The sequence below is a fragment of the Haliaeetus albicilla genome, chromosome 24 (assembly GCF_947461875.1).
Source record: "Haliaeetus albicilla chromosome 24, bHalAlb1.1, whole genome shotgun sequence".
Taxonomy (NCBI): domain Eukaryota; kingdom Metazoa; phylum Chordata; class Aves; order Accipitriformes; family Accipitridae; genus Haliaeetus; species Haliaeetus albicilla.
This window is the reverse complement of record NC_091506.1, coordinates 535,786-553,901: the sequence shown is the minus strand read 5'-3', so window position 1 is coordinate 553,901 and position 18,116 is coordinate 535,786. Positions and strand designations below refer to the sequence as shown.

Below are 18,116 nucleotides of genomic sequence, written 5' to 3'. Positions count from 1 at the left end.
AACGAAAACAGCTTGTTAACTTGTTGGCAATTCTAATGATTAAGTAGAAGGCAAAAAAAAAAAATTGAAAGGCTCTCCTTCTGACTGGTAGGAAAGCTTCCCAGCAGGCTTGGTCAGCGGTTTTAGAGGAATATGCTTCAAATAAATACGAAGCACAGAAATATTAGGCATGAACAAAAATTAATGGTATGCTTCATTTACATCCTGCTGTACTCCACATCAAAGGATCTCAAAGCAGCTTTACAAATGCAATCTTACACTACATGTGAGTTAGGTTTCTGAATAATAGTAACAAATACAGAGTATGCAGCGAATCAGGAAGCTGAGGCGCCTAGGGTTACATGGCTGGTTCAAGGTCAGTGACACAGCAGCAGTGTCAGTCATTACTAGAACCCAGTTTTCCCTGTCCACCCCACATAACCACCAGCCATACTGCTGTCTCCATGTAAACAAATTTTCCCACACCCTGATCTCTCCGCAATGGCAAACATGGAGGGTTTCTACTTACTTCTATAGGATTGGCAAGGCTTGGTGATTTCTAGCTTGCTCCTCTGAACATCACATCCTCTATCACTCACGCCTTCAAGAACACAGCTGTCCTTCACAGACTGCCTTTGTGGCATCAACTGACAACATACTGCTAGTCACCTTCGTCGCCTACCCAGAGAGCACTCAGAGAGAAGGACTGCTACCAGGAGCACGCTTTACAGCGGAACAGCGTTATGGGCCAGACCCAAAGATGGAGTGAAATCTCATTTCTGCGCTGAGCCTCCCTGGAGCAACTAGGGAATTAACTGTCTAAATACCTTACTGGATATACCATTTGATATTTTCAACATTAATAAACCCGTGTTAGTCATGGTTATTTTCTTTACTGAACAAAAGTTAGAGAAACCAGTATCTTCCCAAGAGTCCTGGAGCACTGAGGAAGCTCAAGGGAAGTGTGTGCCTTTCTGCCATTGACTTTCAGTCACAAGTAGGCTGTTAACTCCCTAAGCACCCTCCAGAAGTCTCAGCCACAGTGCTTCCTCTTGACCTGCCTGGCAGACAGTTCAGTCCTGCCAGGGGCTGAGGGGCCAATTCACAGGGATGCTGAGCTTCAGCCACAGCCAACAAGAACTGCGGGTGCCTTCCCATCGTGTAAATAGGATTCCTGACTCCCGGTGACTCCTCTGAGCGCTGTGACCATGCCAAGGCTTCAGGACTGGGCTCCCAGTGTTTAATGCACTGAGTCTTTGTGGAATTAACTCAAAAGCCAGGACAACTACCAGATTTCCTGGCTGTCAGGCAGCTTGTACTCTGCCACCAGGGAAAAACTATTCAACTTTGCTAGAGTAGGTCTATGAACCAGTGCATTAAGACTACATATTTTAACACAGCATGGAGATGCCACACTAAACACCACGGTTACCATGGGAAACCTTTCTCTCTTTGCCACTGGCATTGCACAGGGAAGCCCAAGCCTAAGCGCTCTATCTTGCCTTTGAAATCAAACAGATGTTTTTACGATCTTTGATGGAGCTGAGTTATGCGTCCTTCCCCAGAGGAAGGGAAAAAATGCAGTGGTAAAGCAGCCCTTTTTTCTTTCTTTCTTTCTTTTTCTTCCCAAGCATCGCATGTCTTTAGTGAAAGGGAGAACAGGCGTCTTTATCTGGCGCTAACATTTACGGCCACTCGGTAACAAACTGTGACAATGGCAAACTTTTACCCTGAACGCAACGAAACAAGGCAGCCTGTGTGTGTGTGTCCCCTGGCAGGGCTGTCCGGCTGCGGTCGCGGGCGGGACGTGGGAAGGGGTCGGTGGGCTGGCGACGCTCACCGCCCTCCCGGCCACGCAAGGGCACCCACCGGGGATGGGGACAGCGCGCCCGCCGGTCACCGCGGCTCACCGGGGACAGGGGCGTGGGAATAACGGCGTCCCCTGGCAGACGGGGGGGTCGTCGTCGATCCCCGGCACGTTCTCTGTTCGGTACCAGCCCCGCCGGACGCTTTAGCTGCGGGGGGAAGCAGCCGGCACCCAACCGGCTTTGACGGCGCGACACGGACCGGCGCGGGGCACGGAGAGCGGGGAGCGGGGGGAGAGCGGAGCGGGGAGCCGGGGGGAGAGCGGGGGGAGCGGAGCGGGGAGCCGGGAGAGAGCGGGGGGAGCGGAGCGCCTCCAGCCGCGGGACGCGCTCCCTCCCGCCCGCGGGAGGCAGCGCGGCGGCGGCAGCAGCAGCGGCGGGACGGGACGGGACGGGACCGCTGCCTCCCGCCGGCCACCGGCTCCCCGCGCCCGTCCCGGGACGCCCCGGCCCCGCGGCCCCCGCCCGGGCGCCGGCAGGTGCCCGCCGCCCGCCCGTACCTGTATGTTCCTCTTCTCGCAGGCCGGGCCGGTGCCCTGCACCACGCTGTCCAGCACGGTGACCATGCCGGCGCCCGGGCTGACGAAGCAGGAGTTGCGGGCAGCCCGGATCGTCTCCTCGATCTCGGCGAAGCGGAAGACGCAGAGCGCGGACTGCGGCCGCCCCCCGCCGCCGCCGCCGGCCCCGGCGCGCTCGAAGACGCCGAAGAGCAGCTCCTCGGCGGGCGGCGGGGCCGGGGCAGGGGCCGCGGGGCTGCGCCAGGCCGCCCGCGCCGGGAAGACGGAGACGAGGCGGGTGAAGGCGTCGGCGGCGCCGCCGCAGCGCAGCCCCAGCTGGATGTAGGACTCGGTCAGCTTCTTGGTCTCGCCGCTGCCGTTGAGGGTGGCCTCGGCCGCCTCGCCCAGGCAGATGCGGGCCAGCAGGCTGTGCGAGGGGCTCTCCTTGTCGCCCGCGTTGGCCTCGCTGTTGAGCGCCAGGTAGGCGTAGGGGCGGCGGGCGGGCGGCGCGGCGCCGCGCTGCAGGAAGGCGCGGACGAAGCTGAGCTTGTGCCGCGCCTTGGCGCCCTGCTTGATCTTGAAGATGTTGTCGTCGGAGGGGTTGATGTCGAAGGTGAAGAGCTTGGCCAGGTCGCCGCGGGCGTTGAGGGCGCGGATGGCAATCTCGGGCGTGTTCTCGAAGCGGTGGTCCTCCAGGCTGCGGTTGCGGGGGAAGAAGGGGCTGCCGAAGCCGGTGTAGGTGGCAGCCACCAGCAGCCGCGCCCCGCCGCCGCCGCGGCGCAGCACCAGCCCCACGGTGGAGGCGTTGGGGTGGTTGGCCGCCACGTTCAGCATGCTGGGGAAGACGGTGACCGGGTCGCTGCCGCCCGGCGGGAAGCGCACGGCCACCGCCGAGATGTTGGCCATGCTGCGCAGCTGGCAGAGGCCCTGGTAGATGGAGCCGCAGACGACGAGGACGCCCTGCTCGGGGTCGGGCTGCAGGATCTTGTTGTAGTTGTTGGTGAGCACCTTGGGGTGCTCGCAGGAGGCCTGCGGCAGCTGCGGCGCGTGGCAGAGCGGGCTGTCCAGCACCGGCCCCACCGCCGCCTCCGCCTCCAGCGCCAGCTCGCCCCCCGACAGCTGGAAGAGGCGGTTGACGGCCGCCAGGTAGACGCGGGAGCCAGGGCCGTCCAGGGCGAAGTTGTTGGTGGGGGTGGGCGAGAGGAACTTGCGCTGCACCTCCAGGCTGGCGGCGCGGCCGGGCAGCAGCAGCGGCAGCAGCGGCAGCAGCGGCAGCAGCAGCCGCGGCAGCAGCGCGGGGGGCCGCGGCTCAGCGCCCGCCGCCGCCGGAGCCGGGGCCGGGGCCGGGGCCGGAGCCATCCCGCCGCGGCGCCGCAGAGTGCATGAGCCCGCCGCCGAGCGGCAGGAGGGGCCGGGCCGCGGGACCGCTTCCTGCGGAGGCAGCGCGCCCGCCGCCGAGCGACGCCCGCGGGAAGTGGCGGCCGCGGCGGGTGCGCGGCGCTGCGCGGCGGAGGGCGGCGGGGCGCGCTCACGGCCGCGCCTCCCTCCCTCCCTCCGCCCGCCCCCGCTCCCGCCCTCTCGGCGTTACTCACTGGGTCTCGCTCGGTGCGGGCCTGTCATCCGAGTGCCGTGAAGTTACCGGTTCTCCCCCGGGCCGCCGGCCGGCCGCGCACCGGGCAGCGCCGGGCGGGGCGGCGGCCCCCCCCCCCGCCCCGCTCCGCTCCGCCTCGGGAGCGGCTCCTCCGCTGCCGACAACGCGCCTCCTCCGGGCTTTCCGCCTTTCCCTCCGCTGGCTCCTTCGCGTTTTCCAGCAGAACGGGCCGGGGGAGAGGGGGCGGGGGAAGCAGCACTTCGCTCAGCTGCGGAACAGCGCGGCGAGCCGGAATAGGCAGCCCCCCCGCCGCAGCCCCCCGCCAGCCGCCCCCGGCCCGGCCGCTCCCCGTGAGCCGGGCTCGGGGCAGGGACGCCGGGAAGCGGCGGTCGGGCTGGCCGCCTCCGGGACCGGCAGCACGTGGAGTGGGCAAATACGCCAAGTACGCGACGGGTGGAGGGGGCGGCCCCCGGTGTGGGCCCCCACCTCCCCCGCGGCACGGACGCCGCGCCGGGGGCTGCCGGGGCCGTCCCGTCCGGGCGGCCGCGCTCGCTGCGGGCTGCGCGCTTGAGGGGAGCGGGGGGGGGGGGGAAGAGGTTGGGGGTGTCAGCGCGGCCCCAGGACACCACCCGCCGCGGCCCTGGGTCGCCCCCCGGCCCCGCTGCCGCCTGCGCGCTCGCCCGGGGGAACAGCTCCCCGGGGAACTGGGCGGGGGGCGAAGCGCGGGCCGCCGCCGGGCTCCACCCCCCGGGAAGCTTCGCCCGCACGGCTTGCCAAAAGCGGAGTTTGGAATAGGACTGTGCATCTCCTCTGCCCTCCAACGGGCTCTTTTTTAACTGTGGAGGAAAAAAAGAGACGGGGAAAGAAGTGATGATATTCCCAAATTCCACCCACCAGAATCCACAGCGGGGGGAACAGCCCCGAGATAGCACAGCCTCTGATCCACCCTCCCTTATCGGCGTGGGAACGCCCCACCTGCGTGGGTGAAGGTGTCAGTTCACATCCGCTGCCGTTCTTCCCTCCTCCGCGGGTACGTGCACTCGCCCCCTCGTCGTGGAGCGGAATGCGCTCCAAGACCGAGGAGCACTGCTGGGTGAGCCTCTACAGAGAAAGTCAGGATCCGTCCTGGGACGGGAGACTGTCCTGGGCCACGCTCTCTGCAGCAGATCCTTTGTTTGCCCACGTAGCCCTTGTCCCTGCGGTCTAAGGGAAAGAGCCCTGAGCAGTTGCCCAGACCAGCGCTCACCTTCTGTTGCCCCGTCCTGACACAGGGCACAGCTGTTAAGGCTTAGAGCGCACGCAGGGGGGACCCTACTCCTTGGGCTGCACATTCAGGTCCCCGTGCAAGAGGGGGCACGGGTGGGCTCCAGTGCACGGCAGATACGCCGGTCGTGGTACTCTCAGCACTGTGTGGATGCTTCAAGCCGAAGCAATGGCAGAGCTGACAGCCAAGCGGAGCGGTTATAGGATGTGGGCACAGCATCCTTGTCTCAAGCCTGAGTTTCCACTGAGAGCAGAGACCTAGCCGGAGCACCCGCGCAGTGGAGGAAAGCAAAAGGGAAGCTCATAGGCTTGGTTTCACCGTGCAGCTACATCAGTGTAATGGCACAGGTCCCCTTTTAAGGGTTGAGTTGTGGAGGCACCTTGCCATCCACAAACAGCCAGCAGCATTTAAAGCGAGGGTGGGAGATCGAGGCTGGTATTTGGTCACAACCACCAGGAAATGCTCCACAGCCGAGCGCTGGAAAGCTGTCGTCCCTCTCCCTATCCCTGAGCTGGGCCTTACTGCCCTGCCCATTCTCATGGCATGTATCTTCATTTATACAAAACATGTTAGCAAGGCTGATGAGGACTCTGCACGACTAATGTTCTGGAGAGAAAAATCCTGTGTTGTTGTCTAATCTCATTTCTACACCTGCCAATTTCCCTCTTCCCCTTCCTGTCCTCCTCGCCCTCTTCAGAGCACTAATTAATACACAACTGCCTTGGCCACGCCATGTCCACCGAAAATGTGCATTGAATTAAATGCTCTGCTTCCGTGCTATCTAACTCATTGTCTCTGCTAATCATATCCTTAATTAATAGAGTTATTAGCTGTTTTTAAATGTGGGACTCCCAGTTGTTTTCCTTTTTTTTTTTTTAAACTACAAGTTAGCAATTTTTAAACACGATCATGTCTTTAATTGCACAGAAATAAACCCCCATGATCCCAAACCCTTAATCTGCCTATTTTAGGATTTCTCATGGCTGCTTAGCCTGATAGTAGAGCATCTTCCATGTGAAATTGGCTTTTTAAGGCATATCAAATTAGGTTCCAGATTACAGTCAGTTAAAAAAAAATTAGGCCAAAGAACATTGAAAAATGTGTGACTTACCCAAAGGTATCCAGTACTGGCTTTGTCAGAAAAAATCCCCTGGGAGCTCTGACTCCCATTTCCAAGGCCGAGCAGTTATCTGTATTGATACAATTAAAGCCAAAATATTTGTGGTATTGAAGGATTATTTGACAAAGACTTTATTGTTGTGGTTGTTGTTAGGAAACAATCCTCTGGTAAGATGCTTTGAGGGGAATATTTTCCAGAAATGATTTCCCACCTCTATTATCTGGGCTGTTAGAAGCTCCAGTGAGTATTTCAGGGTAATGCTCCTAATGGAGTAGTAGAGGTTTTTAAATCTCTCATACGCAGATCTCACCACTATTTTTTTGTTCAGGAAGAAAAAAAAAAGGTCAAAATTAAACCACATGCCTCCTGCCATAGACCATCACCCCCCTGCCAAAATCCCTTCCCATTTGACTCCTGCGCAGGTTTGAAGAGAACAGCCTTTCAGACATCGCTGTGGGGGAGAGGGGCTGTGTGCACAAGAACTCAAAAACACTTTAATTATTAATAAATATATTTACACGAGAACAGTTTCCCTTTAGGGGAAACATGAGTTACTCATGCAATTACTCAGGTTATATTGACTCAACACAGTCAAAAACCAGGATCTAATCACTTTAATAAAGGGAGTATAAACATCTATTTATTTAGCAGGGTTTGTCTGCAAGGTACCCACAGAGCGCTCTGTGGATTTGGGAGTAACGTTCACCCTCGCACGCCGGAGACAGCTTTGGCTCGGTAGCTCTCAGTGAACACCGGCAGCCGGCGGCGGGGTGCAGGAGAGGTGCTGCCTGTGGGACGGGCATGCGGGACCCCCACTCCCTCGGCGCCCGGAGGCGGGGACCCCCCGGGAGCCGGGTGTGCATGGAGGGCTGACTCAGGAGCTGGCGCCTGGCAGAAGAGCAACGCGCTTTGTGTCTTTGCTTGTGACGCTGAGAGTGTTGGGAAGGCCTGACCGGGCAGCACAGGCCGGCGCATGGAGCAGCTGCCCCTCCTCTGCCCCGCACAGCCCCCCCCCCCAGAGATGAGCCCCGGGAACCAGCCACCACAGAGGGGCCGCTTGGCACCCCAGCAGAAAAAAAGCCAAGGCATGGCCTCGGCCATCCCAGAGCTGCTGCAGGGAGAGCCCTGGCTGCCACTGCGCAGCGGGTCAGAAGGCGCCTCTGCTCTGATCCAGGCAGCCAGTCCTCTTTCTTTTTTTTTTTTTTTTTTTTTTCCTATCTCCTTCACTCGTTGCCTCCAAGTGTGCTTTTTGGGTCATTTTCTACATGATTGCAGGGCAGGTTGGCAGGAAACCACAAGGTGCATTCACAAATGCTTAGCACATAACCTGTTTTGAATCCTTTTGGCTGTTTGCTTTCCCTCTCAGAAACCCATACTGATGGAAAGTGGCCATTGAATAGCTGTACTGGATCAGAGCAGGGTCCAGCTCCTGCCTTTTCCCCATCCTGAGAGAGGCCGCTAGCAGTTTTCCGAGAGAAGAAGGTGAGAGGCAGGCGAGAGCGGAGCAGTCCCACTTGGTCTCCACTGGCCCGGCCCAGCTCAGAGGCAGCCAGGACAGGGCTCTCCCTGGAGTAGTGTTTCCAAACAGAGAGGATCCATGCACCTGGGAAATGCAAGGAGAGTTGAGGAGGAGCTGAGAAGCACTTGAACACAGAGAAATCATTGCCTGAACAAGAGCTGTTCCCTGAGCACCACACTCGTCAGATGCTCTCCAGTCCTGCCTGCCACCCTGCCTTTGTCCAGTCAGTTGTTAGCATCTTGTGTCATCAGGCTGGATGCATCAGCAAAGTGCTGGCTAAGGCACTTCAGGGCACTCAGAAATAACAGAGGGCTTGGAAATAGACTGATTAGCAATCCTCAGTGTATTTTTGGATGAGCGTGGACCGAGTCCCTATTTTATTGTTATTAATCTGTATTGCAGGCACTGCTCATGGAGAAGGAGGCTAGATTGTCATTACTGTTATTACTAATGATTTAGCACGCTGGGAGTCTGCTAGGTGCTTAGCAGAAAGATTAAGGCAAGGTCGCCTCCCAAATGTCCTTTAATCTAAACACACACTCGGTGTGGTCTCAGGCTTTGCTGCAAATGGCTGTAGCAGGAGTCGCACGGGTGCAGCATGCTCCGCTGCCACCCCACTGCTGGCCTCCAGCCCTGGTCTGAGCAAGAGGGAGAGGGATTTATGGGGACCTGAGGCACTTTCTGAGAAAAATCACACTTTTTTTCCTCAAGCCTCTTTGTTTTCAAAGATGAACCTTTCCCAGTGTAATATAGAGCATTGCTGCTTTCAGAGTATGTAATGCAGTCATAACCTTGTCTGCAGCGTGCAGCCAGCTGATGTGTTCACTGTGAGGGATTTGCCTCCAGAGAGGAGCTGTGCAGACAGAGGTTGTGAGCATGAAAAGGCCTCCTTCTAGGTTAATGACAGATTCGGTGCTGGTGAAAGTTCACACACACAATAATGGCAGGATTTTCCAGACCAGGAGGTTTATCACAAGGCAATAAAAAAGATGTGTCTTTTGTAGCCTGTGCTGGGGTTTGACCTGGGTGCTGTGGGTGGAAAGGAGTGCTTTTACCAGTTGGGCCCTCAGCTGGGATGCAAAAGCAGCAGGTTGTCCGGTTTCCCCCAGGTCTCCTTGGTCACCTGTTGCTTTTCTTTTCCTTAGAGGCTTAGGCTCAATCCCCCCAGCTTCCAGGGCTGGAAACGTGGCTGGTGTGCTCAAATGCATCTCCAGCTCTGCTCCGCAGGAAATCTAGCACATGCTGGGGCTTGTGGTCAGATGAAGACACAATCCCTTCGAGGCCCCAGCCTTGCTATGCTAACGGTCTCTCGTCCATACCTGTCCCTTGTCAATGCAGACCATGGGGCATCACAGGCAAGCATGGGTACAGGTTTGCATGGCAGAATAAGGTCCCTTCTTCGGCTGGGTCCTGACTAGCACCAGCTTGAGGGGGTTTCTGGCCGGATGATCAGACCCGGTGTGACTACAGGCTAAAGGAGGATTTCATCCAGTCCTGCGCTGAACTCCATGCAGTACATGGCACCTCTCTGAGCTTCAGAGGGGTATCAGATAAAGGGTGTTTCAAGACCGAGCACCCTGACTGACATCCTATGAGGACAGCACAGGCACGTTCCCCAGAGCACAGAGGTGGGAGGATGTGAGCCCCCGGCACCCCAGTGCACGGGCCCTGCTTTGCAGGTCCCCTCCCAGCACCGGCCTCAACACCCCACCGGGGCCAGGCAGCTGCTCCCCACCAGGTCCCAAGAGCCGCAAATGCCGCTGCCCAACTTGTGATGGATCACGGTGGCGCCCCGCTGCTCACGCCACAGAGAAGCAGCAACACTGGTGCAGCCGCTGCAGGCAGCGGTGGTTTTAGCACCAGAGTTTTGCCTGGACTGGCCGAGCAGGGGCTTGTTAAGCATCCCCAGGGCGGCAGAGCCCTGCCCACCCACGGCACTAAGGCGCCTCCTGGAGCAGCAGCAGCGCCCAACGCAACCGGGGCCAGCCACGTCTAGTCTGCGTCAGGCTGTCCGTGCAGGCCCTGCGCATCTTGACTGCGTTCCAGCAGTGTAGGATGCAGTACTTGGCTCTGAGCGGAGGAAGCGAATGCAACATAAAGCAGAGCATCCCCTCGTGGGATTCACAGCAGGGGCCATGCTGATTGTTCAAAACAAAGCACGGCTGCATTGGAAGTGAGCCTGTTTTTTACCCCAGGATTCACACATGAAGGCCCTAGCTGACCCAAACAGCAAAGCCCTGCAATAACAACCAGCGAGGCTGATCCTACCAGCTTTGTTCAAACATCCTCCGCCAAAGCCTGGAGGAAGTTTTTCCTTATGAAGTCAGGCAGGATCGTGCCGCACTCTTTGCAATATGCTAACTTTCCAGTGAGCAGTCGCTCAATACGTGCTTGAGTAGACAGGCCACCACTACTCGTTAACCAAAACAAATGGGAAAGGGGGGAAGCTTACAACACAACAATTGCTTTCAATTAGAGGAAATATCTATTGCCAAAATATGTCAGCGGGATTTGACAGACTACATTTTTAACTGTGTACTACTGAAGAACTGGCTGCACTAAAACACAGCTTAAACTAAACAGGGATTCAATCCCCTTCCCTTCCTTCCCACAGTATAATCACCAGGCTGTAAATATATTATTACAGCCCACGCTACCCTTGTAAATTCCAACCAGTTTGACTTACCTCAGTGGCTTCAGTGGTATTCTCTCCCATGTTCAGTGGGCTTGTTGAGGCTTCAGTGTTGATGCTCATTATATGCTTTGAAGTGAAAGGGTTAAACGTGGTTAATCATAAAATTACTGATTGCTTTGTACATCTTAATACAATGCTAAGCACTTCAGTTAAAATCTCATATTGCTTTAAAAGATACACTGTGTTGCACTGAGCTCTGAGTCAGCTCTGTATTTGGCGTGTCCAGCTCTAAGCATCTCTGCTCTCCACCTGGCTGGACAGAGTAGGCTCCAGACCAGCTCCAGATGTGCCCTCAGCTTTGCAGGGCCTGTCGCTGGTAAACCTCTGTATACCCCAGGTGGCACCTCCCAGCTCCATCCCATCCTCAGTTCCCTCCAACAGGCCCTATCCTAATCCCAGCCGAGCAGCCACAGCCACCGCCTGCCCTCAACCAGCAATGCAGACACTGCCGGACCCTGGGCCCCTGCGAATTCATGGGCTTCCGCCAAGGTCAGCCTCAGCTTCGTCACTTGTCATTGCTATGACCATCGGCCGGGCATCTAGCCCTTGTGAAATGCAGCCCCGCACACCATCCCATAGCTTCTGCATCATCTCCAAAACCTACCCGAGCAGTAATTACTGCACCCGGCAGTAAACTGAGCTGGGTACCAGCACCTGGGTACTACCACCAGGGACCCTCTTGACGCTTACCCAGCCCTGGCCCATCGGTCCCATCCTCCAGCACCCTAACCTTCACCCTCTGCACCATACCCGCTTGAACTCCAGCCCAGAGGTCCCTGCCAGCAACCCACCTGCGGCCAGCTTCAAGCCCTTCCCCTGTACCCCACCTGTACTCCAACCCTGCCCACAATGTGCCCGTGCCACTTCCAGTAAAGGCAAGGCAGTACTCGGCCATTATGGGAAGACCCTCCTCGACCTTGCTGTACTCCATGCGGGCTGAGCAGGTCCTGCAGCTCTTGCGCCGTGTCCCAGCATTTGAATAGAGGTGCAGGATCAGCCTCTCCGAGCAACTCGTTAGTAGGCATTAATTACAAATGTACGTGCCCACTGCTTTTTACTAGGAAACCTGAAATGTTTTCATACCTATGTCTTGCAATAGCCTCCTATCTGCAATTTTGAGATAAATCTTTGACATGCGGCATCCAGCAGCATGTGTTTTACATTGCCTCTAATAGCTGTCTCTCATTATAATGTCACTTGTGGGGTGTCATCTGGTGTTGTAGATTTTTGGACATATTGTAAACAGTGTGATCTCGTTCTTGACATTTCCCTGGTGACCCAAACAGTCTTAAAGGTTTAAGCATTTCTCATGTGCAGTCAACACATTCATTAATCTTAGAGATAAGCCAAAAGTTAAAAGTCACACAAATGTATAAAAAAAGGCATGTGCACATATACACATTTAAAATGTCAGCAAGTCCTATACTGGCCTAGTTGTAACATTTTGAATTTTGTAGCAGAAAAGGAGAGCTATCAGGCAGTTTCAGTTTAGCCTGCAAGGATACTGTCTATATGCAATCTGCATGTTTCTGGGCACGTATATGTATTTGTGTCTGAACTTGCCACAAAATCGATGATGCAAAATATGCTATGTTACCAAACTGTGTACTAATGGGAATGTTCACATGACTCTTTATATAAGCGAAAGCAGCTTTTCCTTTGGACTACCTGCATAACCCAGCAGTACAGCCATTCAAAGTGCTTCACCCACCCGTGAATGTGACCCTGAAACTGAGCAGAAGTAGTGGTAAAGCAAAGAGATGGCGCAACCTGCTGATACAGCTGAGGAAAATGGAAAAGAGAAGGTAATCAAACAGCCTAAATAGTTAAAATGACCTTTCAACACTCAGTTTTAAAATGTAAACACCATGCAGTTAAAGATTGGGATACTTTTGTCACTTGAATATCCATCTTTCTATCTAAGCAGTAGTCTTTTTGCTATTTTCACATCCACATAGCACATTGTACATAGGTGTGCAGTGTATTTCAGGGGTCGTGAATGTCACAGGGGACTCCCTTTTCTTGGCGTCTTCTGCCCCACAAGGGTGGAAGTAGTCATACAAATAGCACTGCCATCTGACCTGAGGTCAATGCAGCGATGTAGTTGCTTACATAGGGTGCAGAGCAATAGCTTCATTGAATTAAATGGCCTGCGTAGCCCTGGAAAGGCTAGGGAAACAGCAGCAACCCTTTGCTTCATGGTGTTCATCTGAAGAGAGAGCAATAATGAGCTTTAATAATAACAAGGACTAACAAGCTGTAGGCACTGGCTCTGCGCTGAAAGTGACAGCCTGGGCACTAAGCTCCTCTGCCTCTTGAGACAAGGTGTGTATCAAAAGGATCTGTTCACCAGCAGCTGGATGGAAGCAAACCTGGTCCACTCACACTGTCGGATCAGATTTGGGCTTTTGTGTCCTCCCAGACCTGACGTCTGGGATTTCCACCTCCTGCGATTGGCAGCAAAACACCTATCTGGGGCAGGACCCAGTTTTGTCTCCCTGCTGTTCTGCAGGGCCGCCCAGCCCCAAGTGCTTGGGGCTGAGCCCAGTGTTGTTTCCCTCCTCCCTGGCAAGTGCCTTGGCCGGCCCCATTGGCCAGGGGAGGCCACCTAGGGTCTGTCAGGGGTCATGGTGGGAAAACACGCATTTCACTAGGTGGCTTTAGGACATGTCATGAAATATGGGGCCTTTCTCCTCTCTGCCAATGAGTCCTTTCAGGCCAGGCGGCTAAATACCCAAAATTTGTTCCCACCCAGAGAGCTGCTGGCATATAGGAGTTAGTTGACAGGTTTGGGTCAGCTCCCAGAGGAGAGGTGTGAGTAGCACCAAAACCATCACAGCTGGCACTCATTAGGCTCTCGCCTGCAGCCCATGCAGAGGTGCCCAAGACAGAGCAAGCCACCAGAGTGAGCCACTGAGGTTTCCATAACCTGGAATCTGACCTCGTAATCTTCTTATCTCCCTCCTGGTGCTCTCTGTCCTCTCGCACAGAGAACAGCTTGTCATAGGAGGGCAGGCTCCTTTAACCTACTTAATGGTACTTTTCACCTTCAGGGTCCTCTCATGCACTGGGTTTATCTTTTGATCAATGTTCTTCTTCTAAGTGATGTCTATTTAAGCCTGGGTTTGGAAAAAAAAAAAAAAAACAGCAAAACTTACTTCTGGTTTCAATCAAAACTGTCAATCAATTGCCTTGCTCATTTTAGCCTTGCTTAGCAGTGTTTAGACTTCTCTGTGCAGCTCTCACAAAAGAGTCTGGGGGCCAGTCCCTGAGCTCCTTGCATGCACGGAGAGGCTTCCTATCTCACAAATGGTCCCATTGATTTTATCAAGCTATTTGCTAAGCAGTTCAATAATCATCACTACCAGGGACGACAGAGCGTGGCCCATAGTAAACAGTATCATTGTTTAAGCTCATTCCTGGGACTGCAAAAAGGAAGTGCATGTTGTTCCCAGCAGATCTAACATTTCTAGGGCTTTCAGTTAGACACCCATCTCTGGCACCAATTCTGCTTAGCAAAACTAGAACTGCACTCACGGGGCCCTGTCCTGCACTCCTCTCTCACATGAAACTTGCGGAGTTAGCACTGCATCAGGAGTGGCAGGATCTGGCCCGGTGGCTGTTCAGATGCAGAAGGTTGAATAAATAACAGTGGTTAAACTAGTAATTAACCCAACAGTTGAAATATCCAACAGATCCCATGTTTTCCTCCTGGTTGATGCAAATGAGAGTTGATTGTAAACATCTCATGCCTAAATTATACCTTAGAGAATCCAAGTAACACAGTTGGCCTTGCCTGAATTATTTCAATGAAAACAAGGCAGACGAATGAGTGTAATTGTCCAACTTCTTTCACCCGCTAGCTTTTGCTTTGCTTGGAAACTCTTGCAGCTGGATGTTCATGCAAGGTTTTGAATGTAAACGTACCTTTTGCCTCCAGATCTGGCACTATTAGCAAACCTGGTTTTCTTTCATTCTTTCCAAGATAGAAAAGGGGGGGGTGTGTGTGTGTAAAAAATGGGAAGAGCTTGTTTGTGGCCTGTATTTCAAAGGAACATTGCAGTCAAGTTCCTAGATGATCATTAAGAAACTGGTGGCCAATACTTTTGTTATTGTGCTCGCACTTAATCAGCTTCAGATCTAATAGCTCTGATCCCATGCAAGATATAGGGAAAGACAGCATGTAAAAATACATCAGTTTCTCTATGCCATTTTACTTGTTGCATGAAACTTTGCATCTGTTTTACACTAAGACCTAATCAGAACAGATCCTGGCTGGAGCTTTTTGTTCCAGAATCAGACAAAAAAAAGCCAATGCCTACTTCGTCCCTAAGGGGCCAATTCTTCCCTCCTTTCACGTGCATGTCTTCCATGGACACAGCCTGTGGAGGGAGGAAGGGTATGTGTGTGTGGAGGGAAGCATCAGAAGAAGCAACCGAGAAATGAATGGATTTAGGAGATACTAAGCAACCGAGGAAGTTGGTCCCAGCACAGCTTTGGTTAGCATTTATGGCTATGTAGCACTCGGTAAAGGTGCTAGACACGGATATTGTGAATATTGCCCGCTGGCCACAAAATAGGCTTCAGCATGAGGTATGCAGCCAGATGCCCAGGTGTGCTCTGCTGCTGCAGTATCTGATCATCCTCATCCAGAGGGACTCTGCAGTCACCACACACGCACATACACTGAATTTTAGCCTCTGCGTTCATGCTGCCAACAGGTGGGTTCTGCTTGCTGTAACAGCAGGTCTGTGCACCGTGTGGGAGCCAGAATTTGAAAGCAACTGCCTTTATGGCAGCTTCACCAGCTCATCCTCACATATGTTGTTTACCAGGATTGCAGTAAGGCTGCTGTGGAGAGCTGCTTGTTGCAAAGCCAGATTAGTAATTTGCTGGGGAGAGCTGAAGGGTTGGGCTGGCTGCTCCGGACCAGGAGGGGATGGTTTTCAATAGCATGTTAATCAGCTCTGATGTTGGCAAATGCCAACAGAGCCACAAACCAGCCAGACTGCAAGGTGGCCATACAGATCCCTGCCTCTGTACGTACCAGGAGAGAAATAGCAGCGTGTTGAGGGAGATTGTTAGAAAAAGGCATTCGTATTACATCTTCGCACCCATTGCCCCTCTCCTAGGGAGCAGTCATCTTTGCAAGACATCTAACAATGCAACTCTATTGAAGGAAACAAATAACTCTTTTAATTTCAGGAGGGCTAATTGTGAGCTTAAAGCTAAACACACAATTGAACATCTTCCTGATTTGAGAAAGGAAGAGAATAGGGCATTTCATTTTTGAGCAGCACAGCATATGACCCTTTCCACTTAGGAAAAACAGATCTAGGTCTCCTTATCTTTTCCTTTGCTGCAGATTCAGAGACTAATGAATTCTTACCAGCTGTAACATTCATCTGCACACTTAAAAATCAACCTCGTAAAAATCTACTTGTCCACAGTGAGTAATTCTTTTGATGGGTGAGTAATTTGTCTCTGTGGAGGGGCTTATGTTTGGTTTACGCTTTTGCTGCTTGGGATAACATGCAGTGGGAGTCTGCCTATTTTGCATAATTGTGTACTTTAACTAAGTGTCAAGGGAACTCAGGGGCGGGTAATTTCATTTTTATTGTTATTAATGGCAACTGAATAAATAAATACAAAATAAAGAAAAATATCAAATTGTGATCTGACTATTTGATTTTTTTTTTTCCCCCTCAAGATTATCCCAGTAAAAGATGCAGAGTACAATTCCTAGCCAGGCTGGGAAATTTCCAGGGCAGTTTTTCAGGTGCTTCCTAAAATGTTTTCTGTTAAGTGTCCCTAGAGGTCCAGTATTTGTGCTATTATCAGAAGGAAGAGGTCTTGATTTTTCTTTCCTTCTTTGGTTTCCTTCATCTAATGGCTCCTTAAGACTCTGCAACCCCCATTCTTCTTTACAGAAGATGAGAAATAGCATCCCTTGTTTTCACACTTCAGAGAAGAGACAAAAAGAGACCTTTTGGCAAAATGTCAGATTGTGTGACTGATAACACCCCCAATCATTTCAGACTATGACTTGTGGCCATGTTAGACTCAGATGTGAAAACAAAACACATACATTTTATGTTGACCACTTCACTCCAGTCTATTAAATTAGGACTAGTCATTAGCTGGTGGAGAGGGAGAAACATTTCCATCAAGAACCGGGGCAGGGGGGTTGCATCTGACATCCCCACTCCTCCCTCCCCCAACGTTCCAGCATTTTCCCTCCAGAAATATTGGTGTGAAACCAGCTTACATGACAAATTAAAGTGATTCATAACCCAGCTGCAGTCTCTGTTGACAAGCCCCATCGCAAAGCAATCATGCAGATTTTATGCATCCAGAGCACCAGGGAAGAAGACTGGTTAGCAGCATACACCGTGCTTTCAAGAGAGGTCTGATACAACTTGGCTGAATTCATCTACAGCACGTGAAGGCCAAATGGCTGTCACTTGACAGCAGTTAATAATGTAGTTTTAAAAGGGATATTTTCCCTGCTAAATTCAATTTCCAAGACATCACCATGCATCTTCAGCCTTATCTTTTTGTCTGGATTTTTTTTTTCCTTTTTTTTTTTTGGCTCTCCTATCAGTCTTTAAACACACAAACAGGGATTATACAGATAAGCCTGCAGTATGGTTCATTCTGGCAGTGGCTTATCAATCATGGTTAATTAACTTGGAGGATCCATATACTAAACAATTCAGCGGCGATTCTCTTTTCACCACTATCAAGTTAGAAAAAGCTTAGTGACCCTTTCAGATGTGCCAGCCTGTCCTCTGCAGGCAGCACAGCAACCAAAGCGCAGAGGGCCCTTGCACTCAATGAGAGCATTTCAGCCCACACACAGAGGAGTGCATTACATCCATCCCTCCCCAGTTTCTGCCATGTTACCTCTCCTCCTTTAGGAGGGCTAGGCTTTGCTACAGGTTTGCGTTCATTTGCTTACAAGCTTAAAGCGCTTTTGACTGCAGGTCAGACACACAGTTACCCATAATGTCCAGCCATCTACACCAGCCAGTTCCTTATTTTCAGAAGCACCGATTTACACACCCTGCTAGGATCACTCTGAACTCAGTGCCCCAAAGCAGGGGCCAGTGTGGCCTCTCCACTTTCCCTCCTGTGCCCAGATGAGAGTGCTGGAAGCCTTGTTCCCCAGATGACCCCCAGATGAGGGTTGTACCGGTTTTCAGGGGCACAGCTCTGATCCCAGGGAGCTGCACAAGGGCCACCCCCTGACTGTGTCAGCAAGACCTCCTGTGCCACCTCATGGTGACCAGCAATGCTCTGGAAACCCTGAGTCATGAAACTGGGAGCACTTCCTCAGAGACTTCACCCATTTCTGTTCCCCAGGATGGCAGAGGCACAGATGGCCAGTGTTACTGTGGTTGTAATGCTTGAAGAGCCACCCAGCAAGAGAAGGTTGTCCTGGCAGCTTCTCATGTATTTACACATCACTCACCTGTAGTTCCCAGCAGCTCTGCAGGATGCATCCAGCTCTTGCACAGCCTGCCCTTTGGCCCCACACAGAATTACTCTGCACTCCTCAACATGCCACATTTGCCTCTTTGTGT

General features: G+C 53.0%; 1 protein-coding gene across 1 annotated transcript in view; it reads right to left on the bottom strand.

Annotated features, from left to right (window-relative positions):
• The window catches only part of PLXND1 (plexin D1), an 86,887-nt gene extending 82,968 nt beyond the window's left edge, over positions 1–3,919 (bottom strand). The window contains exon 1 of the mRNA XM_069811736.1: positions 2,345–3,919. Within this exon, the coding sequence (XP_069667837.1) occupies positions 2,345–3,700 (1,356 nt within the window). The 5' untranslated portion in view covers positions 3,701–3,919. The remainder of the gene's footprint in view (positions 1–2,344) is intronic.
• Positions 3,920–18,116: the final 14,197 nt, after the last annotated feature.